We start from the raw sequence: 16446 nt of genomic DNA, 5'->3' as shown, positions 1-16446 counted from the left end.
CCTACATTCTTTTTTTTAAAAAAAAAAGAAAAGGCAAATAGAAATTAAAGTTATAATTAATTGTTTAAAAAAATAATATTAAAAGAAATTGAAAAAAGGTCCCACCGGGATTCGAACCCAGGTCGCCAGATTCAAAGTCTGGAGTGCTAACCACTACACTATGGAACCTCCAATGATTAAAATTTTGTTACTTTTTTTATTAGGAAACTACTTTATTCTAAATTTGGTAACAAAGCTATCTCAAGATTATAACCTTTTAGTTAACCTTATTATTCATACGACCATTGTAAAACACCAGGGGGTTCATTTCAATCACTTGAGCTAGCATATAAAAAGGTGATTCCTCTGAAGCTTACAGTTTCTTGTTTCATAAAATAGTATTTGTTCACAACGGTTATCTAACCTGCTCGCTACAGATAAATGCGCAATTATCTGTAGACTGGGGGTGGTCATAGCCCTCCTCCCAACCTTTTCGTAATTCTTGCAATAGTCACTTACATATCAAAGTTTAGAGGACGAACTTTCAGCTAATCTCGTAAGTATATCCCTTTACCTATCTTTTAAAATATTCTTTGGTGCCAACATAGAGATCTCTCAACTCTTGTTTTTTTATTTATGTAGTACTTTCGTTACATCTAATTATTTTAGATAAGCCATTTTATTTAATTAATTAAATAAAAGGCTATGTTAATTTTAATATCTCTATTAACTAGTAGTCATTAATTGTCATTAATTGTATTAACTAAAAATTAAGAATTAGATCATAAACTGAATTACTATTACATTCAGTAAAGTTTTAAAATTATTTGAATGAAATAACACAAAAGATTTTTTATAAGTGAGTATAAATCAAACAAATAAGGATAATCTTTTTTTTTTCACTAATATTTGGTCAATAATTTTCTCATCAAAAATTTGATTAGGTAAATTTTATTTATTTGCTAAAATTTACATTCGTGTATATTTTGGCCTCCTTCATGATCAAGTCCGAGCTTCGTCCCTAGCTCCTACAAGTAATATTTTTTTTAAAAGATTGACTTTCAAATATTTTTGAAATCCGAACTATTATTTAATATTTAACCACCAGCGCAAAACAATTATATGTTAAATATAAAAAAATGAACATACTAGTTCTTGATATTTTTAACCTATTCAAGAAAAACAATTGTTTTAAATCTTTAATATGGTATTAACGTTGGAGAAAATCCAAAATTTTATTTATTTATTTTGTATAACTTTATTTATTTATCTATTTTGTTATTAACTTTAATTATTTAATTAACGAAACGGCCGCATCAACTGCATAGAAACCTTGGGCTCCAAGGTTTCATGCTTTTATATATATATATATATATATATAGAGTACGGCTACTATACTCATATGAGTATAGAACCTTTACTACTCATAAGTTATTTTCGATGTTGGAGTTTTCGAATCGACGATCCACACCATTAAATATGATGCAGAGTATTTGAAACTTTTAGAAATCAAATTTCATAATTTTTCGACATCATTTACCTTACGATCAAAAGTTCACAAAATTGATAATTTTTAACGGCCGGTATGGGATACTTGCTAGTTTAACGGTGGAAAAGAATCGAAATAGGTTGAATTTTTGATAAAAAATTTTATTCAAATAAAGATCAATAACTCCGATCTTAAATTGAAGGATCCGATCGTCCATTTTTAAAATGTCGTTCGATTTTCACCATTCATTTTATGCCCGCTTGATGGACTTTATTACGATTTCGAAAAATTACGAATTTTATTTTCTAGAAGTTTCAAATACTCTAGATCATATTTAACGAAGTGGATCGTCGATTCGAAAGCTCCATCATCGAAAATAACTTATGAGTACTAAGGGCCCACTACTCATAAGAGTATAGTAGCCATACTCTAGAATTGAGCTAGAATACTTTTAGAAGCACGAACCCCTTAGTGCTTTTAAGTTTCTACCCCTTGGATCTACTCCTTGATTACTAATAGTTCTTGGATCAAACACTATTCCACCTACCACCACCTAACACCATCTACCACCATCATTAATTCCAACCTACATCTCCCTATCCAAAGGCTAAAAACTCAAAAGCACCACGTCCCTTTATGTTTTTGAGAGTATTCTAGCTCAACTCCCCTGCTCTATATATATATATATTATTTGAGAGATATATCATGTTTTTTTTTACTTTTATCTTTTCATTTGATTATTTTTTCGCTGAGTATTGAAAAAAGCTCCGTCAACCTCCTCTATGATCGTGCTCACAGAAAGGAGAAATTAGGAGCACAGGAACTGCTGTGTTTCTAATAGCACAGTAGTCCTGCTCTATTATTATATTTCTTACTGTATATAATACATTCTTTTTGAATAAAAATAAAAAATAAAAAAAATTAGTAATAATAGAATATATATTTAAATAAATAAAATAGTCATTTTACAGGGGATAACAATTTTTTTTAAACAGTAAATCTAACTATAGGGTATAAATGAAAGAGCTTGAAAATCAATGAAAAAGATATTGTTAAGAATAGCAAAGGTCAAGAAGTACGTAGTTTGTATATTAACTTTCTACGAAAAATAAATATGAAAATAAAAATTTTGTCTGGATATATAAATAATTACTTTTTGTATTTTTATTAGAGTAATATAGGAAAAAATTTCAAATACCACCCCTATATATGATTTTGTATTTTCTTCTTTTAGTACCATATGGTTTAAAATATATCACTTTCGTTTCCTGTGGTTTTATTTTTCTTCTTTTGTTATTCTCTCCACTAACATTTTTCGCTAAATCGGTGACAAAGTTAAAATTTAAGAGTGTTAAGTGAATATTCGATAAACTACATATAAGTGAGGTATCTAAAGTTTTTTATATATGATTTACCGAAAAGTTAACGAAAAGGCTGACGAAACGAGAAAAATAAAATCACAGATTACTAAATTCATACATTTTAAACCATAGAATAGCAAAGTGAGAAAGTGTGAAACTATATGGGTGATATTTAAAGTTTATCCTATTTATTATAAATAACACGTGGCATGTGCCTGGGGCGTCCAAATATCCAACGAATAAGTACAATAACGAACAAATCTAGAGGATTTCTTCCCACGAAAGCAACATGACTGGTTATTACATTTTATGTGTGTAAGAAAAATATAAATAAATAAAAATTGCATTAAAATTATTTTTCATTTTCATTTAAATTTTATGAAAAAATACAAAAAAAAAAAAAACATGTATTCTCTTGTCCACAGTCGACCGCATGCATTGCCAGGACGACAACCTACACTCGACCACACGAATTATAAAGTTACCAGAACCATGTCGAATCTTCCAGAACCTACCTCTCCTGAAAACGTTTTGCGTGCACCTGGTGCACCACGTAAGCCGCTCACCTCTAGGTGCTTTAAACCTTTGTTCCTTAATTCGCGAATTATCCACGAATTATTGAAAATTCGAATTAAACAATTTGTTTACGAATTTTTTCCAAAGAAAAAAAGTTATTCGTGAATTTTTGGGCCAGCCGAATAATTCACGAATTATTCGTAAATTATTCACGAATTGTTGAAAATCTGAATAAAAAATTTATACTTTTTATGTGTAAATATTGTTACGCCCTGGATTACATTTTTCCCGGGCGCGCCGGCAAATCCGCCGTATACAAAGGAATTTTTCCTGTATACGAAGCGATAGCTGTACCTGTAAATCAAACACTACTACGAACAGTAATAGAGAGCTGCTAGAGAAAACAGAAGCTAAACAAACTGAGTTTCATATACATAGTCCAAATCCAAAATACAAAGCTACTCGCACAGGCGAGTTAAATCCATTATATACATAAACTCGAAACAAAACATCTACCCCTGCAGTAGGGGCACCTCTAGCTCAGCACGTCGGGTAGTGCTCTAACTCGCGACGCCCTTGCCTCGATCCTGATCCGCGGAAGGCGCAGCAGTCGAAACCTGTGGCTCTGCAAGACAGGGGTAACAACTGGGTGTGAGAACTACTGTAAAAACAAGTAGTTCTCAGTGGGTACCGCTCAAAACAACATCGATCCACCCACTAAGTCTACAGAAGGGAGCAAGAATAGCCAAAAAGCAGGAAATAAACTTAACCGCTACAAATCACTACACTATCATGCTCTACACTAACCAACTGTAGGAAATGTCAAATCTGACCCAATCCAATCGGGACTGTAGACATACCCATCCCTGAGACTGTGAACACACCTATCCCTGCCCAGTTGCAACTATCAGGCTCTATCCACACAACTGGTACGTGGAGAGCAAGTCCAATCGGCATGAGCGACACCAACGCGAAAGTACAAAGCCTGACTCCGGAGTGGCACTCGTGGGTGCTACCCATCCGAGTATGCAGCATATCTCTGTCGAGCTCAATCAGGCTCCAACTAGCCAAAGTCAAGTGAACAGGGTCAAAACAGGTCTACAAACCAAACCCACGTGCCCTCGGCACAATCTGTGAACAAAATAAGAATCTGGGTCCACTGCTAACCCGAACGGCACCCAACGACCCGAAACAGCCTAAACTCTGCTGAAGAAAATAAGCTCGGCACCCCAGCACGAGCGTAAATGCCTTCTAAACTACCCCAGGTATCCATCGCACTGATACTGCAACGATACAATCGAATTACGGCTCCTAAAGCTAAATCTGGTAGTTTAAATATATGACGGATCAAAATGCAGGTTTTCTCCTAAGTCAAATTTCAAGTCCAACATGTATAATATAAATATTCATTTCAGTATGCTTCTACATTCATATTACATTCAAGATGCTAATCGATGAATTAAAGTATGATATACAAAAATCGAACTATACACGTCGCCTAAACATGCACTTACGAGCGAAACCGATGATAACCCACCTCTAATGCAATTCCTGGCTGCCAGATGGTCTCTGATCACAAGTAACACAGCTGGTAGCACCTCCAAACCAGCAACAAGTTCCCCCAAAATCTGGACATTACAATTCACCCAAAAATCGAGCAAAATCATCAATTTACCAAAAATTTCAGCACTAATGCTTAAATATCTCAATTCAAATTTCAAAACTCACCTAAAGATCTCCAATTCGGATGAGGACAGATCCAAATCCCGCAAATACTGATGGGTGATCAATCTCAGGTCCAAAATCCCACTGCCTACAAAGTTAGCATCAAGAAAAGCTCAAAATCCCAATTTTCAGCTCAAAGTCAACAACAGTCCAGAAAAACCTCAGTTCGACCAAGCTAACCTCATCCAAAATCTGCAATTCAGGCCTTCGTGGATTCCTCTGGAAGTCTAGAATCCATCAAACCAAGTTTCGTCGAAATCCGACCTTCCTACGTCGCGCACGAGCCAAAATACTGGAGGTCGTCGCTGAAGAACTGCAGAATCAGCACCTTGAAATTCTTGGAGATGTGGATCTTGATGCAAATTGGAAGGATTGGAGGGATTAGGGAGCAAAATCTAAGTTCTCTATGAAGAACAGGTAAAAGAGCTCAAAGGGGATGCATACAAGGTATATATAGGCTGCTGGGAGGGATAAAATAAGCCCCAAGAGAAACAGCTACTATCCAGTGTCCCTGCAAAAACGGGCGTTTCTGGGCGCCCGGAACCATGTTCTGGGCGACCAGAACATCCAGACTGCACAAAACGGGCTCCTCGGACTCTCCGCTTGCGGTGTGCTGCACCCGTAAATGGCTCCGGCGGAACTCACCTACCACCCTGCCACGCGTCGAAGCAAGCGATATTCACGATGTCGAATTTCCGGGTCCACATCTGGGCGCCCGGAACATGGGATCCGAATTGGCTTCCAGTTTCAGTTAAATTCAACACTCGTTTCTGGGCGACCCTAAAAATGTTCTGGGCACCCGAATCTGGCAAAACTCCAGTTTTGCTTATTTGAGTGCGTCGAGTCCAATTCTGCATCCAATTCGTGCAGAATTGACTCCGACTCAGTCCGACACTCTCCAGAGATGTCGACCAGTCACTAATACTGAAGCCAACCCTATCCAAAGCTCAGGAACACTACAAATATAGATTATCTTATATTTTATATCTTATATTTTATATTTTATACCGAAATTATTTTTCAAGCCGAATTTTTCAACGAATTTAAAAATTAGAAAATAAATTTTATGCATATTATACCCGTATCGAATTTTTGCCGAATTCGAATTAACTAACAATGCTTTAAACTAGGACCATGCCAGATAGGGATACGGATTCAAATTCGGATTCAGATACAATATGTTATTTCAAAATTTGGATCTGAGTCAGATCCAGGCATAGTACATATATATTATTCATAATAATTATTCACTCCAATTTTCATCCAAAATCTGAATTTTAACACCCGTGCTTTGGATCGCAAGTTTTTTTATTTTTTAAAAAATACTAATAATTCAATTGGCATTATAATAAACTTTTAATTAGGCTTTCCGAAATTAACTGTATTAATTGCTAATGTTGTTAATTTATCATTTTACAGTGGACGTTTAGCGTCTTTTTTTACTTTGTCACTCTCTAGTAAAGTTTTGGCATAATTTTTTTTTTTAATTATCTTACTGCTATTGATTTGAAAAATTAAATTTTGTTATCATGTAATTTTATTTTTGCTTTAATTATATGGACTTAATGTCAAAATGTAGCAGTTAGCAAAGTGGTACATTTTACAAATCGTGAGATTATAAATAAATAACATTTTATTTTGATCATTCAATGATATGCGCTTTATTTGTGACAAAAATATTATTCTTCAAAAATTTAAGTTACTTGAGGAAGTATTTTATTTTTTTTGTTGTACTCAAAACTCTTCCTCATTTTGAAAGTTCTGTTACTTTTTAAAAGCTTAAACTGCGCAAGAATATTTTTTTTTAATATATATAATATTCAAGAACTTTGTGGGCTTCAAATGTTTTAATAGACCGAACACGTACTTGTATTTAAATTAAATGGAAGTAAAATTAAACGAGATTTATACTTTAGCGTGAATCAAATTTAGAACTTTTTGCTATAATACAGCAATGCCATATTGAACAATCGCAGTTCCCGAAAGTTTAAGCTGCGAGAAAATAATATTTTTTTATACTATATTTAACATTATCAATTTTCTATAATTCATATAAGATACTACTTTACTTAATTGCAATTGCATGATACACAAATTGCATAGATGTTGCATGCATAAATAGCTAGTTTCTCCTACCTTTTTGTCAACATTATCATATTCTACAACCAATAATTTATCAAAAACTTTAGCAAATATTTTCTAAGCCTACCAATGTCACAATGGCACTACAACCATAGAAATTGAGCCATGGAAACGTGGATCTCTCCACTACCCATCAAAAGCTCACACACCCTATCCACACTCCTCCAACCATATACATTTAACCCTACATAATAATAACACTCCTCACTCCTAGGATTCATATTTCCAACTCTCTCTCTCTCTCTCTCTCTCTCTCTCATTGGCTCAAACACACTGAGCCTTAGATCTCTTAGTCCAATACTAAGTGAAGAAAAAAAGAAAAAAAAAGAAGAAGAAGATATAGTAGAGAGGCTCAAGAGCAAAGTGAGTTCATTGAGATCAAGTAGTTCACATTAATGGCTCAATCCATGCTCCTCTCTAGCCTCAGTGGCCACCCCTTGGCCTCTAAGAGAGACCCATTGCTCCAATCTCTTCGCCCGACACCGTTCTCTCATCTTATTTTCTCGCAAACCCCTCGCAAGGAACTTTCGCCTTCTTCTTCTTCTTCGTTTACTCCGACTCTTGCGGTTTTCAAGTCGAAAGCTAAAGCGCCGCCTAAGAAGGTTTGGATCTAGTACTCTTCTTTTGTTTCGACATGTTTTTCCTAGATCATGTTGTTTTTGAAATATAGTTGTTGAGTGTGTTTGTTGTCTTTGTGATGTTTGAATGTGTGTAGTTAGAGAAGGATGCCAAGGCTAAGGTTGAAGATGGTATTTTCGGCACCTCCGGCGGGATCGGCTTCACGAAGCAGAACGAGCTCTTTGTTGGTCGAGTCGCGATGATTGGGTTCGCAGTAAGTGAACTTCGCCCTGTCCTCTTACTTCTAGTAAAAGCTAGTGTTTCGATCATAACTATATGTAGAAAAAGAAGCCAACTTCTCTATTCTGATAAGCAATATTGAAAAGTTTAGCCAGATAATTTTTTTTTTAATTTTTTAATAGCAGATCTAACATCTTATTGAGTCTTTAAAAGCAGATGCTCAAATTTAAAGCTATTGTTTTTACTATAGCAAAAACCCATTGAGAGAATTTCAGCCACTAATGTAGCTATCACTTGAGGAATCTTTCCTGTATTTATGATTTTTTTTTAGAAAGGGCAAATTACACTTTTGATCCTCAAATTATGAGGAGCATGACAATTTTGTCCTCAAACATTAATTTATAGCAATTTCTTGCTTGAATTTTTTGAATTATTACAATCAAGTCTCACAACCCAATTGAGTTGGTTAAATATTGACAAATTGCTGGTATAACAATGATGTAATATATTAATTATTATCGCATGATCAATTATAATACTTTCACAATACTTTTATATTAACAATTTGTCAACAAAATTAGGCTATGGGATTTAATTGCCAAAATCATGAAACCCCAAGCTAGAAATTATTACAAATCAATGTTTGAGGACCAAAGTGTCAAGCGCCTCATAATTTAAGAACCAAAATATAATTTACTCAAAAAAATTAATGAAACAACATAATGATAGTTTTTTATTAAAAAAATAATTATTTTTGTAGCCGGAAAAAAAAAAAAAGTAATTCTGCAAAAGTTCTAACTAGGTCAAAGAGACCCAGGACACTCCACAAACTATAAACAATGTGAGATTTCTTTGTCGATAAGTATGCAAAATTACCTCACAAAAACAATTTGAATTATATGTCAAAACATGCTAAAACATCATTAAACCATTGGAAAAAAAAATTAAAAATATCTCATAACTAATGGAGTATTTGAGACACTAATTAATTAAGATTATGGCTTACTTAAACTCCCCCACAGGCATCTCTACTGGGAGAGGCAATCACAGGCAAAGGGATTCTGGCACAGCTAAACCTTGAAACCGGGATCCCGATATACGAGGCGGAGCCGCTCCTCCTCTTCTTCATCCTCTTCACCCTCCTCGGCGCGATAGGCGCCCTCGGCGACCGCGGGCAGTTCGTCGACGAGACTGCAGGGCTCGAGAAGGCAGTCATTCCTCCCGGAAAGGGGTTCAAATCCGCATTAGGGTTAAAAGAAGGGGGTAACAACTTAAATGCCTTCTAGTTCGAATGCTCTAATTTGAAACTTCTGCTTCTAACTTAAATAATCTTCAATTTTGAGGCATTTTAGTGAAAACATGTTACGGAACGGAAAGTGACTCGAATCTTAAAGCAGTATGCATGAATGACGAATAATATGGTCTTGCGTTGAGAACCGTCATTTTTTATGTTCTAACACGTGAATGTTATAACTTGTTTTGAAGGTCCTCTTTTTGGATTTACGAAGGCGAACGAGCTGTTCGTTGGGAGGTTAGCGCAACTCGGTATCGCGTTCTCCCTAATCGGCGAGATCATCACGGGGAAGGGAGCTCTAGCACAGCTCAACATCGAGACGGGCGTGCCGATCAACGAGATCGAGCCGCTTTTGTTGTTCAACATCGCCTTCTTCTTCTTCGCGGCGATCAATCCGGGTACCGGAAAATTCATCACGGATGAGGAGGAGGCTTGAGGTGCAGGAGATGAATGCAGGAGTACTACATGCTTGTTTTGTTACATGTTTTATGTGTGGTTGTTAGCCTTTTTAATTTATCTTGCTGATGCTTTATGTAAGTAATTAATTAAGTTGTCGACAATGCAATTATTAATCTCCATAAACAATGTGATTAATTTTCGGAAACTTATTGCATGAAATTAGGCTATAATAGGACTATATGTATGTTTAATATACTTGTTAAATGGTAAGGGTCTAACCCAAAATCCTAGCTAGGTTGATGTGAAGAGAAATTACATACACAGATACACTAGAATTCTAATTATCGATCCAATACAGAAATAATATTCCTAACACACACTTTTGACACATGCCAACTTGGTTAGATCATAGTTAGTTAATTCACGAATTATTCGCGAATTTTTGAAGAAACGAATTAAATGGCCGTATTCATTTTTTTCTGAAAAATTTGAAAAAAAAACATGTTTTTTTGGTAAAATTCGCGAATAATTTGCGCACGCTGAATTATTCGGCCAAAAAGACGCGCGCTCATGCTCGTGGTCGCGGGCCTCGCGGCTCGCTCGCGCTAGCGCTCGCAGCTCGCCCAAAATAGAAAAAAAAAAAAAAAACCTGTTGGCCTCGCCCAAAACAGAAAAAAAAACCCTTTCGTGAACGTTCGCAAAAAAAAAACCCTTTCGCCAAAAAAAAAAAACACTCGATCAAAAAAGTTTATCTCTTATGGACTATCTTAATCTCTTATTTGCTTAATTAGCATAATATAGTTTGCTATTTTTTTTACTTAATTAGCTTAATTTTGTATCTTTTTATTCTTATATTCTTTAAGAATATGAATATTCATGCTAATAGGATAAATCTTGAGAGAAAAAACCTTAATTTAATAGCCAAAATTTTTATTCCAAATTTTTAATTGGTGAACGTATAATATCCATATAAATTACGTATCCGAATAATTGATAAATACATTTTTTAGCCGTATATTTCAATGAATTTAAAAATTAGAAGACAAATTTTATCTAAATTATACCTGTACCAAAATTTTGCCGAATCTGAATTAACTAACTATGGGTTAGATTGGGCTTAAGTTCACTCACACCAGTCCTGGAGCTAATGGGGCATTTGGTTCCGCGTAGAACGAACAAAAAATTATTTTCGGTATGAAAAATATTTTTTCATTTGTTTGGTTCTATGTAAAATAATATTTTCGTAAAAGTATTTTTACAGATTTTAAAAAAAAATTGAAGTTTTCGTATTATGTAGTTTTTCAGCAAAAAACGAAAACTTTCTGGAATCACTTACCCACTCATTCTCTTTATATTAATATACTATAATATGATATTTTATTTGTAAATATATATTTATATATTATATATTATGAGTTGAGCTAAAATACTATCGGTAGCAAACGGGTTCCGTTGCCATCTATTTGTTTACGATGATGGAACCTCCAAATCAACGATTGGCACAATTAAATATAATATATACCACTTGAAGTATCTAGAAATCAAATTTCATACCGATATTGTTCTCTTGTCCATTAAGTGGATGTAAAAATGAACGGCTGAAAATAAATATCCTATAAAAAGTGATGATAGAAATTTTATAATCATGATCGAGAGTATAGATCTTGTTCTAAATAGTTTAAAGAATTTTCTAACCAAAATTCAATTGATTTGAATAGTTTTACACCGTTAAATGTGAAAACATCTCATATCTATCACTAAAATTATAAATTTTGAAATCTTTTGATCATTAGGTCAATGATATCGAAAAAATTTGAAATTTGGTTTCTAAATACTTCAAGTGGTATAGATCATGTTCAACGGTGCCGATTGTCAATTTGGAGGCTCTATCATCGAAAACAAATGAGTGACAACGGAGCCTGTTTGCTACCGATAGTATCATAGCTCAACTCTATATATTATGTTATACATGTGTTATTATATATTATGTTATATAGAGTTCGGCTATATCAATAACATCAAGCACTTTGTGCTGCCAAGTTTTTCGCTGTTAGATCCCTCTGGGACCATTTCCACCTCTTAGATCATGCTAGTCTACCAACCACACAGTAAACTCTAGGAGACTATTATCATCCTAGCTTCATGTCCCTTCATCAAAGGGCCGAGAACTTAATAGTACTAATGACTTGGTGCTATTAATAATATTCTAGTCTACTTCACGTCATATATATAAATTATTATATATTTGTCATGTCTCAGGTTGCAGCCCAATCTAGGCTCACCAACAGACTTGCCACCTACACAGAAAGCTTTGTGCACACGAAGCGAAAGAAGTATCTGTATACGATACAAGACAATACAAATAAGTACCAAAAAGTGAAATAAGACTGCTAAAAGGTTAAAAAATAATCCATTGTACATATTAGGGGGTGTTTGGCCTAACTTTTAAAAAACGCTTTTGGGCTGAAAAGTAATTTTCGGCTCAATAAAGCGTTTGGCAACTTACTTTTAAAATCTGATTCTGCTTTTTAGAATCAGAAAACTGATTTTAAAGGCCTCAGAATCAAAAGCAGAAAAAAGCTGCTTCTTGAAAACTGATTCTGATTTTAGATTTAAACTTAAAAATTTTATTTTTATTTTAGTTTTAATATTTAAATTTAATTTTAATTTTAAATTTTAAATTTTAATTTTCAGATTCATTTTAAAATTTTAAAATTTTAACTTTTAAATTTTAAAATTTGAAATATAGATTTTAAATTTTAAATTTTAATTTTAAATTTCAAATCTCAAATTTTAGATTTTAAAATTTCAAATTTTATTTCAAATTTCAAATTTCAAATTTCAAATTTCAGATTTTAAAATTTCAAATTTCAAATTTCAAATTTTAAATTTCAAATTTCAAATTTTAAATTTCAAATTTCAAATTTTAAATTCAAATTTTAAATTTTAAATTTCAAATTTCAAATTTTAAATTTCAAATTTCAAATTTTAAATTTCAAATTTGACAATTTAGATTTTAAAATTTAAATGTAAAAATTTAAAATTTTTAATTTTTAAATTATAAATTTTAATCTTGAAATTATGAATTTCAAATTTTTAAAATTAAAAATTTATAAATTTTAAATATTAAAATTTTAAATTTTAAATTTTAAATATTGAAATTTTAAATTTTATATTTTAAATATTCAAATTTTAAATTTTATAATTTAAATTTCAAAATTATTTTAAATTTAAATTTTAAATTTTAAAGTTTAAAATTTAAATATATTTTTAAAATTAAATAGCTTTTCAAACAGCTTTTCAAAATTTTTAATTTGCCAAACAACTTTTTAAAATCACTTCAGAAAAAATCACTTTTATCTAAACTCCGCCAAACGTTCTATAGCTTTTAAGCAAAATCACTTCTCTAAACCAAAATCACTTTTTTAAAAATCATATTTTCAGAAGCTAGGCCAAACAAGCCGTTAGTCCCAAAATAGAACAACTAGTACAAATTCAACAAGTACAATGCCACTTCTCAAGTACAATGCCACTTCTCAAAGCTTAAAGTAAATACATCAATATGTACAATAACTACTCCAAAAAACTACCACTAAGGGTACTTCTCTAGCCCGATTAATAGAAATAGGTAGGGATATAACTCGTAACTCTCTTAACTTGATCAGTAACAGTGACAGGGGTGGAGAGTTCTGCGAGAAAAAATTGCAACAAAAGACGTGAGAACTACTAAAATAACTAATCGTTAGTGAGTATTGTGACTAACGTTGACAGCCTACCTACTAGGTCTACAAAAAGGAGAGTAAAGAACTGGGTAGGTAGAAGAGCCAAAAAGTAATAAAGTTGGGAAGAAATTTATAGTTACTAAGCATCCATACTACTAATGCTCAAATAAACTGCCAATATAATGGATGCATCAACTACCTATCGACTACACACTAACCAACTCAATCCGACCGGCTCCAAGGCCGGTCAAGTTTCCGTCAACCTATTACTACACACCACCCTCAAGAGTGGACTGTCTAATATAGGTCACCCAAAAGGGTTGCTACAATATCAATGCATAAAAGACCTCACTCCGGAGCAGCACTGGAGGGAGCTACACAGTGGAGCAAAAAGCATAGCTTTTGTTGAGCTCAAACCTAACTCATGCAGATTGTAATCGATGTAAATGATCAATTAGATCATAAACAGGACTCATGTGATTCTAAGTTAATACGTTAAATTTAGATAAACAAATAGCATGCATACAGGAATTTAGTATACATAATGAGAAATCCGTCGAATTTGGTAAATTAATTAAACTCATCTCGTGCACTAATCCAACCAACGCCCCTTCGACCACCAAAAACACCTCTTCTCAGTCTAATCCCAGTAGGAAAATCAATCAAAAAGGCTCCACATACAGCAAAAAGAGCTAGTCTAGTCCAATACACCAAAACATCAAAATGCTGGAATTTAGAATAAAAGCTTTTGACTAAACTTTAGATTAATCTACCTTACTACCAGCTGCGAACAACTCTAATACCCCAAGATTTGAAAGAAAAACTGATCAAACCCTCCCCAAAGCCCCAGGTGCAAAATGTGGATCCAAAAATTGAGGCCAAAAACATGAATTTTCATAATTTCCATATACAACACAATTTATTCAATTAAGTTAATTGTAATATCAGTTTACTAACCTATAAATCCGGTAGGTAAGATTCCAAAACCAATTTAGCAATTATGCAGCTACAACGAATTGCATCCAAAAATCAAAGAAAATCCAGCAATATGGAACAAACAACATTCCGGATCTAGGCGCCTGGTTTCAACATCTGGGTACCAGAAGACTATCAAGAACTTCAGTTTTGGCTTATTTAAGTGCACCACCGAGTTTGTTTTCACATCTATTTCGTATCAAAACAATTCCGACTCATCCCAACACTCTATAGATATATCGACTAGTCATTAATACTGTAGTCGTTCCGACAGCTAACCTTTCGTGACACCATATTATTATATTATATAGTATATAGTATATAATATAATTTTAAATATATTTAAACTATAAATATCGATGATGATGACAATAATAATATATATAGATGTAAATTTTAATTATAATATATAATATAATATTTATTAATATAAATAATACATAATATATAATAGACGAAAATTCTATAAAGTTACTTTTCATTCAAACTTTTTCTTTCAACCAAATAAGTGTGGCTGAAAAAATAAAATTTTTTTCCTACAAACTAAACGTTAAAGTACGCAATTTTTTTTTTTTACAAAATTTTTTTTTTATCGAGAATTATTTTTCATAGTTTTATGTTGCCAAACTGCCCTAAGAGTATGTTCAGTTTGCCGTAAAATTTATGAAAATTATTTTTCAGTTTGAAAAATTTTTTAGTGCTTGTTTAGTCGTAATTTTTTTTTTCAAAATTATTTTTATAGATTTGGCAAAAATAGAATGTTTTCATTTTTCACCAATTTTTGATGGAAAACGAAAACTTAAGCTATGTAAATTATTTTCTGTTTATTCTTTTCACCTAACCAAATGATACGAATTTTTATTTTTTTCTTTCAACCAAATAAATATTGAAAAAACTATTTATTCAAACATTACAAAATATAAAAAAGTTTCACAAAAAAATATTTTTTAAAGATTTTACGTAAAATCAAACACACCCTTAACATTTTTGGGTCATGTTTCATGTCAAGGGAATGTATTAAAAAAAATTATATTTCTAATTTGCTTTCAATACGGGACTAATATCTTAAAAATACTAAAACATAAAAAATAAAACAAATTCTAGTAAGTTAAATACCAAATTGATTTCCTACATCGCCTCAAGTAGCCATTTTTCTCTCAAAATTCAACTTGCTAGGAATCGACATTTCAATATTTTTCACTATATATGTTTTTTTTTTTTTTTTTTTTTTTTTTTTTTTTTTTTTTTTTTTTTTTTTTTTGAGAGATAGGTAGCACGCTACCCGTTTCGTTTATTTCATTTAGAAATAAATTTAGTTGAAAATATAAATCAACTAGGATTCGAACTTGGGACCTCGGGTATCAATCACCAAGCCTTTTATCACTTGCTCTAGAAACGGTCGGTCACTATATATGTTCATTCATGTTTGGGATCGAGAGAACTACACGAATTTATTATTCTAAATATCTTAACTACTATAAAATATTTTCAAGAAAAATAAGAAGTATCTCACAGTATAATACTGTGAGGCTTTATATGTAAAATTTTAATTTATTGTAATTTTTAATTCCATCTTTATATATTAGTAGAATGTACCGAATCTCACAGTATAGTTTAATTGACTAAATAGTAATATATCGTTGATGTGACAGTAATATATTAGCTAGCATTGTGATTAATGATATGATAATGAAACAACTATTATATCACTGTCACTTAAGCAACACATTATCATCTAATTAAGTAAATTGGTTCATGCATGGGACTCAAATACAATAATCTTTAAAAATAAGTTAGAAATTGCGATAGATTAAAGTTTACAATAAAGTGTCATCTGCCCTACAGTTTGAGGACCAAGAGTTTTATTTAGCGAAAGTAAAACTAAAAAATGTATGGATTATTGTAGTTTTTTATGCTTTAGTTCAAAAATAAAATAATGTCAAAGTAGTCAGTAAATTCTTTAAAAAGATAACACAAGTAGTTGGTATAATTAAGAGAGTACCTTAAGATAGGGATATGAAATTGTGACTCCTCACTTCTCAAGGG

The 16446-nt window shown here is 32.4% G+C and overlaps 1 protein-coding gene, 1 long non-coding RNA gene and 1 other non-coding gene across 3 annotated transcripts; 1 reads left to right on the top strand and 2 right to left on the bottom strand.

Moving 5' to 3' along the window:
- Window positions 97–168, bottom strand: TRNAQ-UUG. Its single transcript has one exon. It is a non-coding gene; the product is annotated as a tRNA-Gln (tRNA).
- On the bottom strand, window positions 4888–5290 carry LOC109709968. The gene is made up of 3 exons (XR_002216253.1): window positions 5251–5290; window positions 5074–5158; window positions 4888–4973 (listed from the first exon to the last, which is right to left on the bottom strand). It is a non-coding gene; the product is annotated as an uncharacterized LOC109709968 (long non-coding RNA).
- On the top strand, window positions 7408–9908 carry LOC109710908 (photosystem II 22 kDa protein, chloroplastic). Its single transcript, XM_020233717.1, has 4 exons — window positions 7408–7814; window positions 7928–8044; window positions 9033–9273; window positions 9496–9908. The coding sequence occupies exons 1-4, from the start codon at window positions 7608–7610 to the stop codon at window positions 9738–9740; spliced, it is 810 nt and encodes a 269-aa protein (XP_020089306.1). The 5' UTR covers window positions 7408–7607; the 3' UTR covers window positions 9741–9908.

This window comes from Ananas comosus, linkage group 5 (assembly GCF_001540865.1).
Source record: "Ananas comosus cultivar F153 linkage group 5, ASM154086v1, whole genome shotgun sequence".
Taxonomy (NCBI): Eukaryota; Viridiplantae; Streptophyta; class Magnoliopsida; order Poales; family Bromeliaceae; genus Ananas; species Ananas comosus.
The sequence above is the reverse complement of the archived record's forward strand: the minus strand, read 5'-3'. Positions and strand labels throughout refer to the sequence as shown.

What these genes read in the sequence shown, in the direction of transcription:
- LOC109710908 (XM_020233717.1), top strand. Translation starts at nt 7,608, where the DNA reads ATGGCTCAATCCATGCTCCTCTCTAGCCTCAGTGGCCACCCCTTGGCC. An exon ending in TCGCGATGATTGGGTTCGCA is followed by an intron (nt 8,045 to 9,032) that starts GTAAGTGAACTT and finishes ACTCCCCCACAG; the next exon opens with GCATCTCTACTGGGAGAGGC. An exon ending in ATTAGGGTTAAAAGAAGGGG is followed by an intron (nt 9,274 to 9,495) that starts GTAACAACTTAA and finishes CTTGTTTTGAAG; the next exon opens with GTCCTCTTTTTGGATTTACG.